The 22,147-nt window shown below is 40.3% G+C and overlaps 2 protein-coding genes across 2 annotated transcripts; one reads left to right on the top strand and one right to left on the bottom strand.

The window, feature by feature from the left end:
• Window positions 1-2,094: 2,094 nt before the first annotated feature.
• On the bottom strand, window positions 2,095-4,511 carry LOC139953376 (lactadherin-like). Its single transcript, XM_071952885.1, has 3 exons — window positions 4,468-4,511; window positions 3,703-3,871; window positions 2,095-2,250 (listed from the first exon to the last, which is right to left on the bottom strand). The coding sequence occupies exons 1-3, from the start codon at window positions 4,509-4,511 to the stop codon at window positions 2,095-2,097; spliced, it is 369 nt and encodes a 122-aa protein (XP_071808986.1).
• Window positions 4,512-13,102: 8,591 nt separating this feature from the next.
• On the top strand, window positions 13,103-16,850 carry LOC139953373 (uncharacterized). The gene is made up of 2 exons (XM_071952881.1): window positions 13,103-14,050; window positions 16,809-16,850. Exons 1-2 carry the CDS (start codon window positions 13,103-13,105, stop codon window positions 16,848-16,850), a joined length of 990 nt encoding a protein of 329 aa, XP_071808982.1.
• The last annotated feature ends 5,297 nt before the right edge of the window (window positions 16,851-22,147 follow it).

Below are 22,147 nucleotides of genomic sequence, written 5' to 3'. Positions count from 1 at the left end.
TCTCAACTTAATATGCATAAAATAACCCACCTGTGAAAATTTCAGCTCAAGTTGTCGTCGAAGTAGCAAGAGAATAATGAGAGAAAAAAACCTTGTCACACCATGGATGTACAAAGGTGTTTGATGAGTCAAATGCTTGACTTCAAGACCTCAAAGAGGTCTCGAATTCAAATTCATGGAAAATTATTTCTTTCTCGAAAACTCCGTTACTTCGGAGCCGTTTCTCACAATGTTTTATACTATCAGCAGCTCCAAATTACTTGTTACCAATTAACAGTTTATGCTAATAACTATATTGAATAATTACCAATAGTGTCCACTGCCTCTAAGCTGTGATTTTTATAACAAGTAACAACGTTTTATTTTAATCATCAGTTACGTTCTGTTGTACCAAACATGACATACAGTTCCATAATCGCAATAATTTGGCGTTATTTAAAGCCACTGGACCCTTTCGGTACAGGAAAAAAAACAAAAGTTCACAGATTTATGAATAACTTACAGGGTTTACAGAAGGTAGTGGTGAAATACTTCTCTTGAAATATTATTCCATGAAATGCTTTACTTTTCGAGAAAACAGTAAAACAATATCAATTCTCGTTAACGAGAATTACGGATTTATTTTAAACACATGTCATGACACGGCGAAACGCGCGGATACAAGGGTGGGTTTTCCCGTTATTTTCTCCCGACTCCGATGACCGATTAAGCCCAAATTTTCACAGGTTTGTTATTTGATATAGAAGTTGTGATACACGAAGTGTGGGCCTTGGACAATACTGTTTACCGAAAGGGTCCAATGGCTTTAAACCAGTGTGACCAAGGCCGAATTTCAGAGCGCTGCTTAACGGTAAGCAAGTTTGCTTGCTTACTGTGACAGAAAAATCTGCTTAAGCCGTTGGTAGCATATTTCACAGGTTAGTAGACAAATTGGGCGGCCGTATTGCATGTTTACCGTGAATTTGAATTGTGACGTCATTTATTTTCGTGCGGTAAGCAACGGGAGGTTAGCATGCGTTTTCGTGTACACGGTTAGCAGCGCTGTGAAATGGATATCGCACAATAAGCACTAAATTGGCCGCTAAGCAGCACTGTTAAATTGGGCCCAGGCTTTTGTTCCTACCACGAGAAAAAAAAGTGGGTGGTTGCGACCTAAACCCTCTTTTCATGTTTTAAAACCATAGATGAACTGTAATGTCCATTCATAAACACCTAATACAGTTTATTAAATTATAATTGGTCAAGATGGCATCACGTGGGGGTGTTTAAACGGGTGATAACACATAAGAGTTTAAACATGGGCGTGACACGCGTGCTAGCACGTGTGCTTATAAGGCAGTTTTATTCATTCCTATCTTCGAGAGCATACGCCTCTCTTAATATTTATGCATGACGTCATAACTCGTACCCAAAATGAGGCTATGGGCGCACGTTCCCCATCACTTGCAGTGGTTGCGCCCATCGCCTCGTTTTGAGATCGTATTGTGACGTACCTCATGCATTAATGTTAAGAGAGGCGTATAGATAGCAATAGACCTTATCGCAAATACCAATGCGCAAGCGCAGACTGTTGAATGAGGTGCATTGTGGGATAGATATAATCAAATTTTGCTACCAGCTAGACCACAATGCACCTAATTCCAAGCTTTACGCGCGCGCCCCAGTATTTGCGAAAAGGTCTATGTCTGGAACACCTGTGCCACATCACGCGATACGCGCGACGCGCACCTCGATCTCCTTAAAGGAGGTTTCACCCGAGGGCCTTACCATTTCATAGCTAGAGGGGTGTTGTGTTGAAAGAAATCATTGAACAATTATAATTTGAGATTTTTTTTTTTTTTACTTTTGGACCAAAAAGTGTGATTTTTTTACCGGAAAGGTATTTATGAATGGGAATCAAAGTGTGTTAAATCGGTTTTAAACTAGTGGTTTAAACCCGCCGAGGCCTGGTTGTTGATAATTTTACCGAGACGAAGTCCTCAGTCTTCACCACACTTTGATTCCCATATTCAAACAAGCAGAGTGTTATCTGTAGAGTCCACCATGGTAAAAGGTTAACAACATAGTATTACAGAAAAAAATGAGCTGTTTTCATTATTTAACTTTAGTTTGACACCCAAGCATTTCCAACCGTAGACAAATGCCATGCTTGTACGCTACGGGCAAAATACGCACTATGGTAGCCACGATGCTCTGATCAAACATATTGGTGACTGGGGTCCTAGCATCCTGAATGTTACCTTCGAACACCTGTAAGTAATATAAATGAATAATTATAAAGTCAATCAATGGTGATACCAAGGCAGGTTGGGAACAACACTTGAGTACAGTTTTAAGTCAGCATTTATAAACAAAGAAATGTTAGCGTAAATTACAGATAAAAACAAGCAGTTGTATACAAACCCGTGCTGTTTGGCTCAATCGTTAATATTGTGTGTGAATGTGTGAGTAGGTAAACGCATTCAAACCGGGCAAATATAACAAAAGAGGACAATAGGGTCCACGGTTTTGGAAAGGTCCACAGTTGGAAAAAAGGTCTACGAAACCAATGGGAGCTGTTTCAAAAAGGTGAAACACAAGAGGGACACTAGGAGGTCCGCGGTTGCAGGTGTATGCACACTCGAGTGTGTGCGTGAATAATAGTAATAATAATAATAATAATAATAATAATAATAATAATAATAATAATAATAATAATAATAATAATAATAATAATAATAATAATAATAATAATAATAATAATAATAATAATAATAATAATAATAATAATAATAATGATAATGATAATGATAATGATAATGATAATGATAATGATAATGATAATGATAATGATAATGATAATGATAATGATAATGATAATGATAATGATAATGATAATGATAATGATAATGATAATGATAATGATAATGATAATGATAATGATAATGATAATGATAATGATAATGATAATGATAATGATAATGATAATGATAATGATAATGATAATGATAATGATAATGATAATGATAATGATAATGATAATGATAATGATAATGATAATGATAATGATAATGATAATGATAATGATAATGATAATGATAATGATAATGATAATGATAATGATAATGATAATGATAATGATAATGATAATGATAATGATAATGATAATGATAATGATAATGATAATGATAATGATAATGATAATGATAATGATAATGATAATGATAATGATACTGATACTGATACTGATACTGATACTGATACTGATACTGATACTGATACTGATACTGATACTGATAATGATAATGATAATGATAATGATAATGATAATGATAATAATAATAATATCGAAGTCTTATATAGCGCACGTATCTACCAAACAAGGTACTCAAGGCGCTGAGTATATACAAACTTTCAGAACGATAGGTTATTGCAGTGATGAATTCTGAGACCCAATTATTTAGCACCTTATGAGGGTTTACAAGGTGCTACGGCGCATAAAGCAGCCACAACCAGGAACACCGGGGCGAACCCCTTCTCTTTTCGATAAAGTGCACCGGGTTCTTTTACATGCATTACACAACACATGGGACCAACGGCTTTACGTCCCATCCGAAGGCCGAAGCAATGGTTAAGTGTCTTGCTCAAGGACACAGTGTCACGGCTGAAATCGATCCCAACTCATTTTCTCATTTTAGGCTTTATAATATTATGTGTTTGTACCTTAATGGATCCATTGCGATGTATGACGTCATCAAAGTCCGAGGAAGGTAGCTTCTTGTACCTGACTCTGTATTGAGTAACACGGAAACTCACACCTCCTTGCGTGATGACACCAGCTACCAATGTACTCACACCAATATCAACCTCAATCCAGTTGTCGCGTACGTACCTTTTTAGTATCAAACATAATGAGAATGAGTCAGACGATATTTTAAGGATTATTTCGAATAAACACAACCATGTATTGATGTTTTGCTTCGGTATGCTGTTTATACAAAGAGTGGACTAGACGATGCTGTTCTTAAAGGGACACACCGGCTTACCGTTTACGCAATTTCGGGGTGTAGAATCATAAATAATGTTTTTATAGATGGTTGCTGTTAAAAAAAGAAATCATCAACATGTCACGTATTTAGCGAAAAATGATTTAAAAAAAAAACAAAGCGGTAAAAGGCCAGTGTATACGTGTTTCCAGCCGTTGCAACTGTAAAATCTTCGTGACATTGTCGCACAATGTTGTAAGTAGACTGGTGCTTTGTTTATAGCAACGTTTTACTATGACGCAGCATAGGGTCCAGTCTATCCATACAACCAGCATAAACGGATCAGGCAAATCCTTCGCCTATGGAGGTAAAAAAAAAAAAAAAAAAACTTACCCAGAATATGATGGGACAGGAACAAGTAAATAAAGCATTCCAGGCCTCAATAAACTAGGCATACTACCGCACAGCCATGATGCAGTTTGAAATGCGATCGTGGCGTTACGTGCTCCCCGACGTGCCAGGACCCAATTTCATAATACCTTTCATAGTGGCACATGATTTGCTAAGCACAAAAATATATTGCAAAGCTGAAACTGATTACCAGCCAAATTTTAATTGAATTTGAAAACTTTTGGCTGGTGACTAAATTTTCAAACAGTAAAGACAATTTTTCAGCAGTGTTTTCTGCTAAACAGATGAAACTGATCAACGGGCCCTGTTCACAGTGACAACAAAAATTATCGGGGGGGGGGGGAGTGCATCTTGAGGGATTCAAAAGCGTCCTTGTGAGAATGTATTTTGAAACGTAAGCGTAGCTGCAAATCTTGAAACGTAAGCCTAGCTTGACTCGGGATTGAAAGCGTATCTTTTGATTATAGCGTTACTGGAACCTAAAAATATCTTGGATTGTATAAGCGCAGCTGAGTAGCTGCGTAGCATGAAACATAACCATTTCTTTTTGAACGTAACCATATTTTTGGAACGTACGCATATCTTGGTACTTAAGCGTAGCTGGGTATTTTGGAACGTAAACGTAGCTACGTATGAAACGTAAGCCTAGCTTGACTCAGGATTGAAAGCGTACCTTTCGATAATAGCGTAACTGAATCCTAATTGTATCTTGGATTAAGCGTAGCTGAGAAGCTTTGGATGTTGGAACGTAACCATATCTTTTGGACCATAACCATGTTTTTTTGGAACGTAAGCATATCTTTTGGAACGTAAGCATACCTGGGTATTTTGGAATGTAAACGTAGCTGCGTATGGAACGTAAGCGTAACTTGACTTGGGATTGAAAGCGTACCTTTTGTTATTATAGCGTAAATTGAAGGAACGTAAGCAAAACTTGGAATGTAAGCGTAGCTGAGTAGCTGTGTAGCTTAGAACCTAACCTTATCTTTTGGAACGTAAGCATATCTTGGAACGTAAGCGTAGCTTGACTCGGGCTTGAAAACGTACCTGTTGATATTATAGCGTAACTTGAAGGAACGTAAGCGTAGCTGCGTATCTGCGTAGCTTATACCTCAACAATCTCAAAAATAACACTCCATTCACAGAATTAAAAAATTATATTTTGTTAACAAATTAATGCTTTGATGAAATTTTGTTTTATCATTATTTTTGTTTCAACCTTTTACAAAATTCTTATTCACCTGTCCTTTTTCACGATCCGGGCTCCGTTATTTGTTATCCTTTTTTCTTCTTTGAAAAACATTTTTTAAGCTACACAATGACACTGCCAATATAACAAAATGCGGTATCCCTACGTTTTGACATAATCAATCTTTTTTAATTACCTGAAAACTCCTGACAAAAAGAAACTATAGTCATGCAACAAAACAAAGCATTTAGCGATCATAAGAAATAACGGAATCGACACGAGGTGTGTACCAACTGACAAACCCAAGATGACAAACATGTACTCTGATGTATGGCTCCCAACGAGACCCAGGCTCACGACGAGACCCGCAAGCTGGGAGTTCATAGCGCCTGGGATTACACCTCCAGCCCCCCGCGAGACACGGCAGGTGCGGTACGTGATATGCACCGAGGCTTACGTTCCAATTGCTCCACTCCGTGGGACCATATAACAAGCTTCCGCTACACGGACTCTTTGAATGCGAATCTTACCTTAGATTTTTGACAATTAATTACATTTTGTAGCGATAATTTGATTACATGACCTTTTTCGTCAATTATTCGTTAATAATTTTGTTTAAAAAAAGATTTAAATTTGGTTAAGTAAGTTACTTTTAAACGGCTGGAAGTAAAACTAGCCCAACAGGACACTATTGGTAGTTGTCAAAGACTAGCCTTCACAGTTGGTGTATCTCAACATATGCATAAAAAAAAAAACCTGTGAAAATTTGAGCTCAATCGGTCATCAAACTTGCGAGATAATAATGAAAGGAAAACACACCTGTTTAACACGAAATTGTGTGCGTTTAGATGGTTGATTTCGAGACCTCAAGTTCTAAATCTGAGGTCTCGCAATCAAGATCGTGGAAAATTACTTCTTTCTCGAAAACTATGGCACTTCAGAAGGAGTCGTTTCTCACAATGTTTTATACCATCGACCTCTCCCAGTTACTCGTCACCAAGAAAGGTGTTATGCTAATAATTATTTTGAGTAGTTAGCGTAATAGTCTCCACTGCCTTTAACCACATGCCATGACACGGCGAAACGTGCGGAAACAAGGGTAGGTTTTTCCGTTATTTTCTCCCGACTCCGATGACCGATTGAGCCTAAAGTTTCGCAGGTTTGTTATTTTATATATAAGTTGTGGTACACGAAGTGTGGACCTTGGATAATACTTTTTATTAATATTAAACTGAAATTGGGAACAATTAGGTGGTACCAAACCTTTCTACTAAATAGTTGATCAGACTTATTACTGTTTGATTTATCACTGGAAGTGTCTTGGATGAGCGGTTAATAATTCGAACTCTGCTGTTTCTGATCAGCAGAGAGTGGTTTCGAATCCCCAATTTGCGTCACTTGTGTCCTTAAAGGAACACGTTGCCTTGGATCGGACGAGTTGGTCAAAACAAAAGCGTTTGTAACCGTTTTTTATAAAATGCATATGGTTGGAAAGATGTTTTAAAAGTAGAATACAATGATCCACACAAGTTTGCCTCAAAATTGCGTGGTTTTCCTTCTACTGTGCGAACTAACATGGTCGGCCATTTATGGGAGTCAAAATTTTGACCCCCATAAATGGCCGACGTGTTAGTCGACAAGGTAAAAGGAAAACCACGCAATTTCGAGGCATGTTTGTGTGGATCATTGTATTCTACTTTTACAACATCTTTCTACCCATATGCATTTTATAAAAAACGGTTACAAACGCTTTTCAAAGACCAACTCGACCGATCCAAGGCAACGTGTTCCTTTAAGCAGGACTACTGCTTCATCCTTCGGATGGGACGCAAAACCGTTGGTCCCATATGGTGTGTAATGCATGTAAAAGAACCCGGTGCACTTACCGAAAAGAGAATGGGTTCGCCCCGGTGTCCCGGGCTGTGGCTGCTGAATGCGCCTTGTAAACCCCTTTTTGAAGGAACACGTTCCCTTGGATCGGTTGAGTTGGTCTTGTATTACCGTTTTATTATAAATTGCATATGATTAGAAAGATGTTTTAAAAGTAGAATACTATGATCCACACACTTTTGCCACTTTTGCTTTTTGCGTTGTTTTCCTTTTACTTCGCGAACTAACACGGTCGGCCATTTATGGGAGTCAACCATTTTACTCCCATAATGGCCGACCGTGTTTGTCGACGAGGTAATTTAAAAACTCATCAGTAACTCAAACTCATCAGAAGCTAGTCCAAACTCTGCAAATTCCTACTCACGAAACAAGTTTCTCAGTCTCCGTTATGCTCCATCCACACGTGCTACAACTCTGCTGCCTTCCTGTATGTTGACATTGCAGAACCTCGGCCTTTTTGTAAATCCCAGCACTGTTTACCGACCTACACATCGTGGTAAAAAAGCTGGTCGCCGCAGAACTGTTCATAAACCCACTATACCCGAAGTTACAACCCCATCTGTTCCAGCACCAGTGACGCTAGCCAAATCTCAACTCAGCCTTTGTGCTCTGAATACACAGTCCATCTGTAACAAGTATGACGATTTTGCTAATTTTGTTCTGGAGAAAGATCTTGACCTTGTTGCCGTTTCAGAAACATGGCTGAGACCAGATGATAACTTGATATGTCGTCAGTGTACCCCTGCTGGCTACTACTTTCATCACATCCCAAGACCTCACAAGACTGGTGGAGGAGTTGCAATACTATACAGATCTACTTTATCTGTCTCTGTGAAAAGTAATGGCGTCCAATACACAACTTTTGAATCTCTTCATGCTGAGGTTTCCGGAAACTCAAGAAAACTCAAGATCTTGGAAAACAAGATCAGTCAAGGTCCGAACTGAAGTCTCCTGGTTTAATGATGACATTCGTACAGCAAGAAAGATCTGTCGTCAACTGGAGCGGAAATGGCGGAAAAATGGCAAACTGGAAATACAACGACAAAAATATCGCAAACCAATGTTAAAAAGTCAGGAATTTAATCAACCAGGCAAAGATCACCCATTATTCATCTCAAGTACAAGAATCCTCAGGAGATCGAAAGAAGCTGTTCAAGATAATTAGTAAGTTGTTGCTTAAGCCCAAAACCCCCGCCCTTCCATCCACTTACAATGACCAGAACTTGGCAAATGAGTTCCAGAAATTCTTTGTCACCAAGATTTCAGACATCCGCGCATCATTTTCATCAGTCCCTTACAACGTGCTGCAGACATTGCCACAACTTCAACCAGAGTGTAGACTATCTGGGTTTGAGCCTGCCACTGTTGCTGAGATTCAAAGGGTTATTATGAAATCTCCTTCAAAATCCTGTGAGCTGGATCCAGTGTCAACATCCATGATAAAGCAGAACATCGATATATTTGTACCCTACATCACTAATCTTGTCAACGAATCACTCAGTTCCGGTTGTTTCCCCGATAGCCTCAAAGTGTTCTACATCAGACCGCTCATCAAAAAACCAAACATGGACAAGGAGGTATTAAAAAACTACAGACCAGTTGCAAACTTAAACTAGAAATTGAGAGTTTGTGGACAAACTCAAGGTGTTCGGTTATCGGGAGTAAAAGCCTGGATTAAAAAACAAATAGTTACACCTTGCTTTGTTCTCAAGATTTGTAATAAATGATTCAAATTGCAAAATTTGTCAAAACAACCTGATTACTCTAGTAAAAGATGTTTGGTGATGTCATCGGTAATATTTGTTTTAAACCAGACCTTTGCCAGACTTGTATGCTGTGATGGTAAAGCATCAAAGGATGTATATTTCTTTACTCCTCCATGATTTCAACCTAAAAGGCATTAAACAACGCCCTTTCAAATCATTTCACAGTCACTTGCGGTTTAAACAGGTCAAAAGGTCAACGAAAGTTCACCAACATATCCATTTCTGTAAAGTACGTAAAGCCCTTTCATATGATGTATAGATTGTCAAAATAGCTTATGTAGCTTTTATAAATATGAACTTAGGAAATATTGACGACTGTAGAAAAGATTGTAATGGGCATGTATGTTTCAACCGCCTTGAAGGAAGACTATTCTTCATGAAGCTTTTTCGCGCTCTATGGATGATCAATGGAGCGTGACTCTGTTGCACCACTAATACACTACACGTTGTGTGTATGCCTACGTGCAATGTTTATGTGTAGAGATGGCAAAACTGATACACCTTCCAAGTGTAGAGATTAATTGCCCCCCCCCCTTTTAATTTTGTAATAGAACTTTGACCCTACCTTTAGAATTAATGGAGTAGTCCAAGAGTGCCACAGACATACTCTGGACAGGATGTTGGTCTGGTCATTCTTATACCAGTGATGACCAGTAACAGACATTAAAGGAGTTTCTTCTAGATATATGTCGTGACAGGGGTTTTTCATTATTCTTTACAGGTATGTTGATTTTATATTTCTTTATTAATTCCATGGTGCTTTTTAAAAGAACTATCTATATTATTGAACTTCATTATTTGATTTGTGTTATGAACTTGATCAAGACAATGTCACTTGAAGACAGTTGGGAGTTTTCACTCCAAGGTTACAAGATCAAGAAAGGATTTGTTTCAGACTTGGAAGACAGTTGAAGTGTATTTTAGAGTTTCCTTTGTTAAGTCATAATGGACAGTGATAATGACTTGATTTAGATGAAGTGAAATTGCTTTCTTTAAATACTGCTTGGACTTTATTTAGTAGTTAAAGGTTACTTTTATTTGCTAAGGTATCACTTTTCTAAGTTTGCTTTCAAGTGTTAAAGTGTACTTTATTTGTAATATAGACATTCATTACTAGTTTCTGTTTGAAGTATTTGTTGGAAAGAACTGTAGTGTTCTTTCAGATATATTTTAGTTTGGAAGTATTGTTAACCAGCACTTTGACCGAACTCCATGTATAGAGAATATTGGTAGCCAAAGACCATTGTTTATTGGAGGTTCAAGATCGTCCCATACTAGACCACATACCCTGGGGGTATGTTCAGACAGCGTACTAACTTAGACCCGAACCGGTCTAACTTTTACGAGCAGCGGGGGGTGGTCGTAAAAATAAAAACCCATTGCGTTCAGACAGCACAGAGTTAAACCCGATCCGGTTTATCTTCGGTTTTAAGAGGTCAAAGTAGACGCGACCCCGTTGCTCTAACATCCGGTTTTATTCATCAGATTCACTCACCGAGTATGCCGAGATCCCCATGCCCTGGATGATCAGACAGGGCATAATTATTGGATACAAATGGCTCAATCGAACGCGGTAACAGTTTTACCGTTGGGAGGATATGGGCACTTAAAACAAACATGAACACGACTCGAAATTATTTTTTTAAACAAACAAAATACTGATACAAACCGCCGAGAAAACTCACCCAAATATTGTCCATATTCCATGAAACAGAATACGTTTCATTTTTGTGTTTTGTTTTATACCACTGTTTCCAATTTAATAAATACTATTAGTTTGTACTTCAATCGATTGGAAGTTGCGATCTCTCAAAAGCTGGTGCCGCGATTTTTATTCCGATTCGTTTATAAACACAACTACACACGTGCAAGTTACGTAAATACATGTACTTTGCAGTATTTTCCCAACTTCCCAACAACGTGGTGATATTGCTGGCGTAGGGAATTTCCCCTACACACAGCCTCGCGCCCACTGCAGTTCATTCTCCTAGATTGAAAGTACAGCACGCTAGTAACGGTGATGGCAATAGAAAGGCACATCCACGGGATCGGTGATGGTAACTATGGGATATCAGAGAGTGATCACTATGGGACTGCAGCGCTCTACATGTGAGAAGCATTACGAAATATGCTTCTTCGCTGCGCTCGTAGTATACGCATGGAAAACAGTTTCAATTTATTATAGGACACTCAACAAAAAAAGCTTGGAAAATATAATTTTGTTTCAGAATTTAATAAATCATTGGCGTGGGCCTGTGTTAAACTGCATACACCGATCGAGAGGGTTTCGCCAACTCGGTAAGCGGCAAGAAAGTAATATAAATACTCGGTGCTTTTCAGCATCAGAGGCAACAGAAACCGTATACAAGCACTCCGGGTCCCGGGCGTGTGCATTGAACCACACAATGGGTCGTCCGTTGTGAGTTAAAACCGGACGTCATTCTGTCCACACGCAGTGTTAAAAGATAAACCCGAACCGGTTTAGACTTAGACCGCCTCGCTGGACGGTTTAAGTTTTGGGGTTTAAACCCGATCCGGTCTAACTTTATTTGCGTTCACACGCACAAAAGTTGAACCCGAACCGGTCTAAGTGGACTTAGACCAACTTTAGTACGGCGTGTGAACGACCTCCTGCAGTGGCTCTGAAGTTGTTTATTGGGTGGTGTTGCAGTAGGGCAGGAAGTGAGATCAGAAGGCAAGAACACATACTTTTCTTGTGAATACTTAAGTAGCTGTAGGCAAGAAAACCTATTTTTCTTGTGAATATTTAATTAGCTATGCCTTGATCATTTACTGCAGGGACAAGATTGTAATGATTATAGGTTGAACACCTGCTGAAAGGAGTTATTGTGTATGCATTTAAAGGTGTTGTTTTATGAAGTTTATTCTTTGAACCATTTTGAACCAGATTTAGAGATCAGTACATTTAATTTAGTTATTTGTTAGAAGTAAGTTTGAGTATTGCATTACATCTTCAGTAAAGTAAGTACACAGTTTTAAGATTGACAAGTACTTAAAGGAACACGTTGCCTTGGATCGGTCGATTTGGTCTTTGAAAAGCGTTTGTAACTGTTTTGTATAAATTACATATGGGTAGAAAGATGTTGTAAAAGTAGAATACAATGACCCACACAAACATGCCTCGAAATTGCACGGTTTTCCTTTTACCTCGTCGACTAACACGGTCGGCCATTTATGGGAGTCAAATTTTTGACTCCCATTAATGGCCGACCGTGTTAGTTCGCGCAGTAAAAGGAAAACCACGCAATTTCGAGGCAAACTTGTGTGAATAATTGTATTTTACTTTTAAAACATCTTTTCAACCATATGCGTTTTATAAAAAACGGTTATAAACGCTCAGTTATAGACCAACTCGTCCGATCCAAGGCAACGTGTTCCTTTAATGTTTTGATAATAGTTGATGTAACGTGATTCTTATACCAGTGATGACCAGTAACAGACATTAAAGGAGTTTCTTCTAGATATATATCGTGACAGTGGTTTTTCATTATTCTTTACAGTGGTCATCAACCCGATTTTAATGTGCTCCGTTTAGATTGCCAGTTTGGTAATTTGGCGGGTGCAACGTTTGGAGGCACGAGAGGGATGAGCGTATTCTTCAACGCACCTGACCTGGCGTAGAAGGATGGCAACGCTCGTCCAGAGATACGAACCTGATCATCAGTGACTTGCTGACGACTTCCATGACGAGATGAGCAGACAGTAGCGGGACGGTCAACGTGAGTCAACTGGACGTGCCATAGTCAGGGTGTACCGTCGGCCAGTGGGAGGATCGCCGTACAACGGGATTGCTGCCACACCGAACACGAAGGGCCGTCGCAGACACAGAAAGGACCAGCAAGCTATAATAATCATTCAGCATGGAAGACCTCATCAAGACTTTGGAGAGAGTAACCCTTGGACTCAGCAGCCTGTCCATTGACCAACTCATCCAAGTATGCACACATCTAGATCTTGAGGCAGAGGACGTGGAGAAAACACCAAAGGGCCGTCTTCGGATACTACGGAGACTACTGACTCGCATTAACAGTGAAGTGGAAGACAGTGACGACGGGGGATTGGAGCTACTCCAGACATTAGACAGCTTCATGAAAGACCTCAAGCAGGAATCCGAAGATGAATCAGTCTCCATCGACCCAAGCAGCCCACCTAAGCTGGAGAGTACAGAGGCCCCAACGACACATCCATCTGCAACCCCGACCGATGTGGCCCACTTGCTTAGACGGGAGTTCAGAATATCCGGTCAGATAGGAGAGCCAGGCCAAAAGGATCGTCTTTCTTTTACCAGTCTTGCCAACCAAATCGAGGCTGGATTGGAAAAAAGCTACCCAGACAGAGATATCGTTCAAGGAGTGATCCGAGCTATAGCACCAGGATCATCACTCCGAAGCTACCTGGAAGGACGAAGTAAGATCTCTCTGCCCAGCCTTCGCCGAATTATAAGAGCACACTACCAGGAGAGAGATGCGACAGATCTTTATAAACAACTCTCCCAGCTGACCCAAGGAGCCAAGGAGTCGGCCCAGGCTTTCCTGTTAAAGGCATTTGACATTCGTCAAAAGGTCCTTTTTGCTAGCCAGGAAAGTGATTCAAGACTCCGCTATGATCCACACCTGGTGCAGGAGATGTTTCGCCATACGATATTGACTGGCTTGAGGAGCGATGCCATCAAGACAGAACTCCTGCCCTACCTGGATGAACCAAAGACGTCTGACGAATTGCTCTTCGAAAAGATAAATGTGTTCTCCATCCTGGAAGAAGAGAGACGGCAGAAACTCACCCAAAACAAAGCAACCACAGTGAACGAAGTATCAATAAAAAAAAAACGAACAAAAATAAGAGGTGTTCCGGGCTGTTGGCCCGAACACCTAATAAAACAAAAAAAAACGAACAAAAATAAGAGGTGTTCCGGGCTGTTGGCCCGAACACCTAATAAAAAAAAAAACCGAACAAAAATAAGAGGTGTTCCGGGCTGTTGGCCCGAACACCTAAATATCTTGGAAAAGTCATCGAACGAGTAGTCTCATCACGCATTTCTGATCACATTCATGCTTTCAACCTGTCCGACGTGTTTCAGTCAGCATACAAGCCTTTCCATGGGACAGAAGCTGCACTAGTCCGTGTGAGCAACGATATTCTTTCTGCAATGGACAGTGGTAACCTAACAGCACTAGTCCTGCTAGACTTGAGTGCTGCGTTTGACACTGTTGATCACAACATCCTCTCTCGGCTCCAGAATCACCTTGGCTTAGAGGACACAGCCCTAGCTTGGTGCAAATCGTATCTCCACAACAGAACTCAGCATGTATGTATTGGCACCGCGATATCCGACCCTGTTGTTTTGAACTACTCTGTGCCACGGGGGTCCGTCCGTACTCGGCCCGCAGTGGTTTACACTGTACACTTTACCGATTCGTGACATCATCCTGAAATTCAATCTGAATTACCATGTCTATGCAGACGACACTCAGCTATACATCACGTTTAAATCTTCTCAAGAAAACGCCAATGCATCTATTGCAAGACACAACAAAACTTCCTGAAGTTAAATGATGATAAGACAGAGTTCCTTCTATTTGGGTCACGTCAGCAGTTAACAAAGGTTTCAGTGCCATACATTTCCATCGGTGATGCTCAGATAGCTCCCTCGCTACAAGCTTGGAACTTAGGGGTTATTTTTGATTCATCGATGACACTTCAACCACACATCAACAACATCGTTCGTCTGTTGTCATACCACATCAGGAATATTGGTAAGATTCGTAAGTACTTGGACAAAAGTGCCACTGAAAAGGTCATTCATGCATTTGTTACTTCTCGCCTTGACAATGGCAATGCTCATCTCTACAGTCTTCCTAACAACCAGATTTCCCGTCTTCAACGCCTCCAAAATACTGCTGCCCGTATTGTGACTATGTCTAAGAAACCCTGTTCCATCACCCCCATTCTGAAACAACTACACTGGCTCCCTATCTCTCAACGAATCATCTTCGAGCTGATGCTCATTGTCCACAAAGCACTTACTTATGTGGATCATTATATTCCACTTTTAAAATAACTTTCTAATTGTATGCAATTTATAACAAACGGTTACAAACGCTTTTCAAAGACCAACTCAACCGATCCAAGGCAACTTGTTCCTTTAGGGTACTACATAAAAAATGGTCTCATAATTCATAACTTCAATAACTTATTTTTCTGTTGAGTGTAGTGACTTGAGTACATTGTTGGTAGACACGTGCGCTTTATGGAACTTCGATTATTATCCCTGTTCGCATAGTTTGGAATTTCGATTTGATTGTCTTCGTTTGACTGATACTCACCGTGGGCACCAAATATCCCCATTCAAGCGCCCTTTCCCTACACCAGGATTACTCGAGACTTTTATCCTAGAATCAGGAATGCTTCCATCTTCAAGACCCAAAGGCTCTGGATCAAAACACCCTTCATCTGGGAAAGGCAATAAATAATGCATTTTGTTCAAAAAGAGTAAAGAAGAATGTATGGAAATGGCAGCTTTCTCCCGAAGACAAGCAAGAGTATCATGTATACTGTTATAAAAACAAGTCTGATATTTGTTTTGTCTTTCCCTCATTTTCCCCATTAGTATTCTGGCTCCTTTTGTTTTCCTTTCTTTTTTTGATGAAGAGCGAGGGGACATGGATATCCAAAGCCCCCCCCCCCCCCGGAACAGCGCCTGGTGCCCCCTTTAACTTAGACTGGTTTAGACTGATGAATCAGTGCTACTCTATGGGTGCGAAGCATTGATGTTCACGTTCGAGAAAAAAAAAACTTGACGGTTGCTACACCAGAATGCTACGCCAGGTACTTGGTGTCGGGAGCGAAGAACGTGTATCAAACACAAACCTCTATCATCTGACCTATGTCGATCTGCTGAAAAGGGACACTGGTTTTGTGACAGCTGGGGAAGTGTCCACATGCATGGGGAACAGGAATACCTGAAGAAACCTCAGCCGTAGTATCATTGACCGAGGACACCACTCGAAATAGAAGCAGGTTTGAATTTTGGCCCTTTAAATACGTTGCAGCTCATCTCAGGATGGATGCCTGGAACAAGCAGGCACAAGAACTTTAGATGAAATCCAACTTGCTCCATTTCTTTTTACGGCAACCAAGTTAGCTAAATCCTTGAATATAGTTAGCTGTGCTTGGCTTTATACAAACAAAACAACTAACCTTTGTAGGGGTAAATTTACAGATCACTACGAATATGCTTTTCTCACTGACAAGCAAATTATTTTTAAACAGTTGAAGCAACTTACGACGTACTGTCATGTATGCAGACAACAGTATCGTGTATCAGTAATATCGGTTCTAATAGGTGTGGCACACGCTGATTAGCGCACTGTGGAAGTCTCGCCCTCGGTGGATGATTTAAAGGTCATGTTGGGATGACCTCTACAATGGTCATGTTGGGATGACCTCTACAAGGGTCATCACACTTAAAAAGCTTGAAAAAACTTGGTTTAGAAATGCCGATGTGCTAAGCGGAAGAGTAAATAAATTAATCATGATTAACATGAATGATTACCTTCACAATTGAAGAACGCCCTCACTTCAACCGGGTCCTCGCTGAGGAAGAAGTAATCCAGACAGGGCGCCCTCTCTCGGTTATATGATGTAGTCATACCACCAAGGCGTATAGCAGTACATTTACATGGATCGTTGAACAGTAAGACCAAACAGTGTCGGTTGTTGGAGGTGGGATGAAACGCCGATTCGATGTAGCAAACTTGATAGGACGTGATTAACGCAACACCTAAAAATAAGACTCATATTATGCAGTAGGCCTACTAATAATAATAATACTATCGAGGTCTTACATAGCGCACGCATCTACAAAACAAGGTACTCAAGGCGCTCAAGGCGAGTATAAACAAACTTTCAGAGAGATAGTTATTGCAGTAATGAATTCTGAGAACCAATTATCTAGCACCTTTTAAGGGTATACAATATGCTACAGCGCATACAGCAGCCACAGCCAAAAACACCGGGGCGAACCCCTTCTCTTTTCGATAAGTGCACTGGGTTCTTTTACATGCATTACACAACCCATGGGACCAACGGCTGTACGTCCCATCCGAAGGATGAAGCAGTGTCTTGCTCAAGGACAGAAGTGTTACGGCTGGGTATTCAAACCCACACTCTGCTGATCAGAAACATCAGAGTTTGAATTCGGAGCTTTCAACCGCTCGCCACGACAATGCATATTGTTTAAAGGTGCTGTCAAAGATGCTCTTAATAATTCGAAAACGTAATACCTGTTTTTTAAATTAACCTCGATTTGCGCGTGCGCCGACTGATAATATATGTAAAATTGTGACATAAAAACCAAGCCAGCACAATGTAATATACACGCAACAAACAAGGGGCAGTACCCGTAGTAACCCATAACAATTACCTTTCCATACCCGTGGCAACATTTTTTAGGTTTAACTGCACGTTACGCGAGCAAATACGTAAAGGTGAACGTAAACAAAATTGTGTTGTTTCTATAGGTGACGTCATCACTTAAAGTCTTTCTCATGCTCACGTATGACGTCCACGTGTTAAATCCACGTATGCTTTCAAACATGAGATTTAAACAACACTTTTTCTGACGTTCACGTTCACGTCGCTCTCCTAACGTGCAGCTAAACCTCCCTTATATATCGCTACCCGCGACGCCACGATTTTACGAACAGTTTGACATCAAAAGTAGCAAGCGAAGAAAATAGATTTTTGTATTTGAAACGTTTTTTGAAACTCAAGCGTATTTACTAAATTCCATGGTGTTTTCAACCATTTCTGTTTAATATTAGTACTTTAAAAAATTCAATGAAGTCAATTCAGTTCAGATGTGGGGATGATGCTTAAAAAGTTCAATGAAATCAATTAAATTCAGTTCAAATAATTCCACAACTTTATTCACTTTAGATTAGACAATATATTGGACAGCTTATACAGGGCTTCATAAATGAAAATCACAACAAAATAAGGGTTATTTGCAACCATAAAAAAACCATTCATAAATACCCCAGATAGTTGGGGGGTGTTTAAATGGTTGATAAGTACCAGTGTTTATAACCGGCTGGCTTCCGCGTGTCAGGCGCGCAGATTATCACAAGGAACGCAATTCATTTAGTATTACAGCGCGTAATCTACTTCTAAGCGCGCGCGTAGGCTTTTTCTAAGTGCGCGCGCGTATACATAACCCACGCGCAACAGACTAATCTATAAGTTTTTGAAGAAAATAATTTTATTTCAAACCTCGAATTTTCAACTGTCAAAGTGTCTGTAATTGTATTTTTTTAAGTTTTCTAACAAACGGGCATTTATGAATGGAAATAAAAGAGTAGTGACTCGTTCTAGCCCTATATAGAACTCTTTCTCTGTACACAGGAACAGGGGTCGATTTCACAAAGAGTTAGGACTAGTCCTAACTCCTAGGAGATATACAAATTGCATGGATGGTCCTAAGTTAGGACGAGTAACTGGTCCTAACTCGAGATAAGACTAGTCCTAACTCTTTGTGAAACCCACCCCAGAGTCCTAAGTATTGAGGCCCGTTTCTGGGGCGGAAAAATTTCACAGCTTCATAACTTAAACCTTACTTGCAACAGGCCAGTAATTTCAACAGATTCACATTCCATGGCGGCATACAATTTTCTGCGGTGGGTTTTGGTCCTCATATTTTCCTCACAAATCCGTCATTTTCGTGAAATAATGCAGCTTCCAACGCTAAAAAATTCCCGTTTCGATCGTTTTCTCACAGTGTTGTCTGTTGTCGTGCGTACGCGTATACATTCGCGTGCAAGACGCATGATGCAAGCTTAGACGCATGAATTCTTGGTCACCGTATCTTGACTGCATAGCGTTAACAACACAATTCAAAATTTGCGCGTCGTGCGTCTTGCGTACACACGGCAGACTGTGAGAGTACGAACAAAAATTGGAATTCCTTAACGTTGGGAGCTGCATTTTTTCATGAAAGTGACGGGTTTGTGAAGAATATAAGAAAAAAGACTAAGTAGGGCCTACCTGACAAAGCAGTCACAATCACGAAAGCCAGCGCTGCTCCGTCCATCCTCATGAACCAAACTTGCTTGGATGCAGATATCGTACTTGCTATTAGCTTTACTGGCAAACCCTTTGGAGTATATGATCAGAACCGTCTTTTAGATATGGCTGGAATTACCTCTGTATACAGATACGCTGTAGTACAATACGAAAGTGTATAGCCGTCAGGGATAGGCTGGAATTATCTTACATCGCCATCTCATTAACGTAGCGTAAACAAAGCATTCACTTCATCAAGTGATTTTAAAAAGACAGAGTCCTCATTGTGACACGAGTGTCTTTATCTACAAAGACAGGTACTTTCTTATCAGAAACCTGCTCCATCTCCCTCGAGATGTCAGCTGTAGTTTTTTAACAAGTATAGCAACGTTTCATTTGATCATCGGTTACCTTTTGTTTTAACAAACATGACAATAAGTTACATAATCGCCATAGTTCAGCGTGATTTGAATCAGAGTGACTGCCTGGAATTGTTTTCCAGTGAGCTAAGTATGGAGATATTTCCAGGCTTTTGTCCAAACAAAGAGACAACTAAAAGTGGGTGGTAGCTTAAAGTCACCTGGAAGTGTTTTTTTTTAAATAAAGCTTTTGCCACTATTGTGTTTTGATGAGTGGAATGTGAATAAACAGTTAACTAAGGTTTTAAAAAATCAGTTCTTATGTTATTTACAAATTTAAGAGTAGACCCCGACCCGAGAGGGCGCTGTTCGTGACGTCAATCGAGGCAGACTTTGCCTGTAATGCGTAGATTAAACACAATATTGCAAAGTTCATGTACGGACCAAGTCGTGAGTTTGTACGTTTCAAAAAATGTTTTTTTGTTTTTTTTCCGGCAATGCCGACCAGGTGTAGCAGATGCTGAATGCAGAAAAACACTTTTTGAAACGTACCAACTTACGACTTGGACGTACTTGTACTTTGCACGTGTGTTTACTATTACTATACTATTGCAGGAAAAGTCTGCCTCGATTGACGTCACAAAAGTGGTAGGCGGAGTCAGCCCCCCCCCAAAAAAAAAAAACAACTATAAATATGTTTTAAATATATAAATCGTGACAAACAATTACTAAAAGAAATTGTTTTACTGTTCGTTAGCATATACTCTTATGTTTGAAAAAAAAATATTTCCAGGTGACTTTAACCTGCATTACATGTTTTGAAATCATAAGCAGTTGAACTAATGTCCATTTTCCCATCAAACAATTGATTTTTTCCTGAGGGAGGAAAACCGGATAGTCTGGAAAACCCTCTTGGCACAGCAGAGAACCAACGCACAACTTAACTCACATATGGCCCCGACTGGGAATCGAACCGGGGTCACCTTTTCGCACAAGCCAACCGTGCTACCATTATTATGGTGTGTCTTAGACTGGCCCCCTGTCTTCTCCGCAAGGATACAAACAGATACCTGCTATTCAGATTCAATGGTTCCATTGGATACAAAGCTATCATTGAATAAAAGTCCAATGACACGAGCTTTCTATATGGTGCGTTCGTTTAGCTTCCTTGGGTCGAACCCGATGTTGCGTATTATATTTTTTTGCAGGACGCACGTGGGCACACAACTACCCCACGTTCGTCCTCGAACCAGAAAAAAACCCAGACATGTCACCACGTGAGCCTTCCCGTGGTGACGTCATACACCTCGGGCCAGCCCCAAGTGACCCACTCCACAAATATGCAACATCGGGGTCGACCCAAGGAAACTAAACGAACGCACCCATAGATTCCTAACAGTACATTCCTATCACGTTCGCTATGAATTTGACTGCGTTTCTCAAAGGGTGCGTTCGTTTAGCTTCCCTGCGTCGACCCCGGTGTGTGGTGGGTTTTAATTCCAGGACGAACGGGGGTAATTATCTGCACACGTTCGTACTGAAAAAAGAAAACGCCACACACCGGGGTCGATACTAGGAAGCTAATCGAACGCACCCTATGTGAAACAGAATGTAGGTCAAAGGTGCATGTACACGCCGGCTGGAGCCCGGTCTCTATCGTTTAATATTCAAGAGCTTTGAAGAGTGACGTCAGATGTTCAGGCTAGGTGTGTCTATGCCGAGCGTACAGTGACATCGGACTAAAAAGATCTGATGTTTGTAATCAGCAGTGTTTGGGTTCGTTTACTTTCTCTTAAGAATAGTTCTTCACACGTTCCCGTGCTTGATTATGTTGATTATAAAAAAAACAAAAAAAATAACCTGGCCAACAAGACAATCAGAAATTTTTCATGATTAGGAAATGGATAGTATATATACAATGGTTCGTTAACTGCAAAACAGTTCGAGGTGTTCACATTTCTCAGATGGATAGAACAACGCTTGCTATTTTGATGGTTTCTGCATTATCAGGTATTTATTTTTGTCGGGAGTTTGTGTGGTTTTTGTTTTGGTAAAAAAGAAATCCCTTCGATTGATGAGAGCAACTTCTTTGCTAAAATCAAAGGAAACTGGACACTGCTTGTCTGAACTCTTATGTGTAGGCATACGGTTGTTTAGATGTCACTAGCGGTGTGAGGCTCTGGTAGATATTTGTGGTTAATAGTAGGTTGACTGAGGGAGGAAAACCGGTTAGTCTGGAAAACCCTCTTGGCACAGCAGAGAACCAACGCACAACTTAACTCACATATGGCCCCGACTGGGAATCGAACCGGGGTCACCTTGGTGAGAGGCGAGCGCTTTTCGCACAAGCCAACCGTGCTACCATTATTATGGTGTGTCTTAGACTAGCCCCCTGTCTTCTCCGCAAGGATACAAACAGATACCTGCTGTTCAGATTCAGTGGTTCGATTGGATACAAAGCTATTATTGAATAAAAATCCAATGACA

The sequence above is a fragment of the Asterias amurensis genome, chromosome 21, assembly GCF_032118995.1.
Source record: "Asterias amurensis chromosome 21, ASM3211899v1".
Classification (NCBI taxonomy): Eukaryota; Metazoa; Echinodermata; class Asteroidea; order Forcipulatida; family Asteriidae; genus Asterias; species Asterias amurensis.
Note: the sequence above shows the minus strand (reverse complement) of the source record. Positions and strands in the feature narration are given on the sequence as shown.

What these genes read in the sequence shown, in the direction of transcription:
- LOC139953376 (XM_071952885.1), bottom strand. Translation starts at nt 4,511, where the DNA reads ATGAAAGGTATTATGAAATTGGGTCCTGGCACGTCGGGGAGCAC. An exon ending in CCTGGCACGTCGGGGAGCAC is followed by an intron (nt 3,872 to 4,467) that starts GTAACGCCACGA and finishes GATACTAAAAAG; the next exon opens with GTACGTACGCGACAACTGGA. An exon ending in ATCGCAATGGATCCATTAAG is followed by an intron (nt 2,251 to 3,702) that starts GTACAAACACAT and finishes TATTACTTACAG; the next exon opens with GTGTTCGAAGGTAACATTCA.
- LOC139953373 (XM_071952881.1), top strand. Translation starts at nt 13,103, where the DNA reads ATGGAAGACCTCATCAAGACTTTGGAGAGAGTAACCCTTGGACTCAGC. An exon ending in AAGCAACCACAGTGAACGAA is followed by an intron (nt 14,051 to 16,808) that starts GTATCAATAAAA and finishes TCACAATTGAAG; the next exon opens with AACGCCCTCACTTCAACCGG.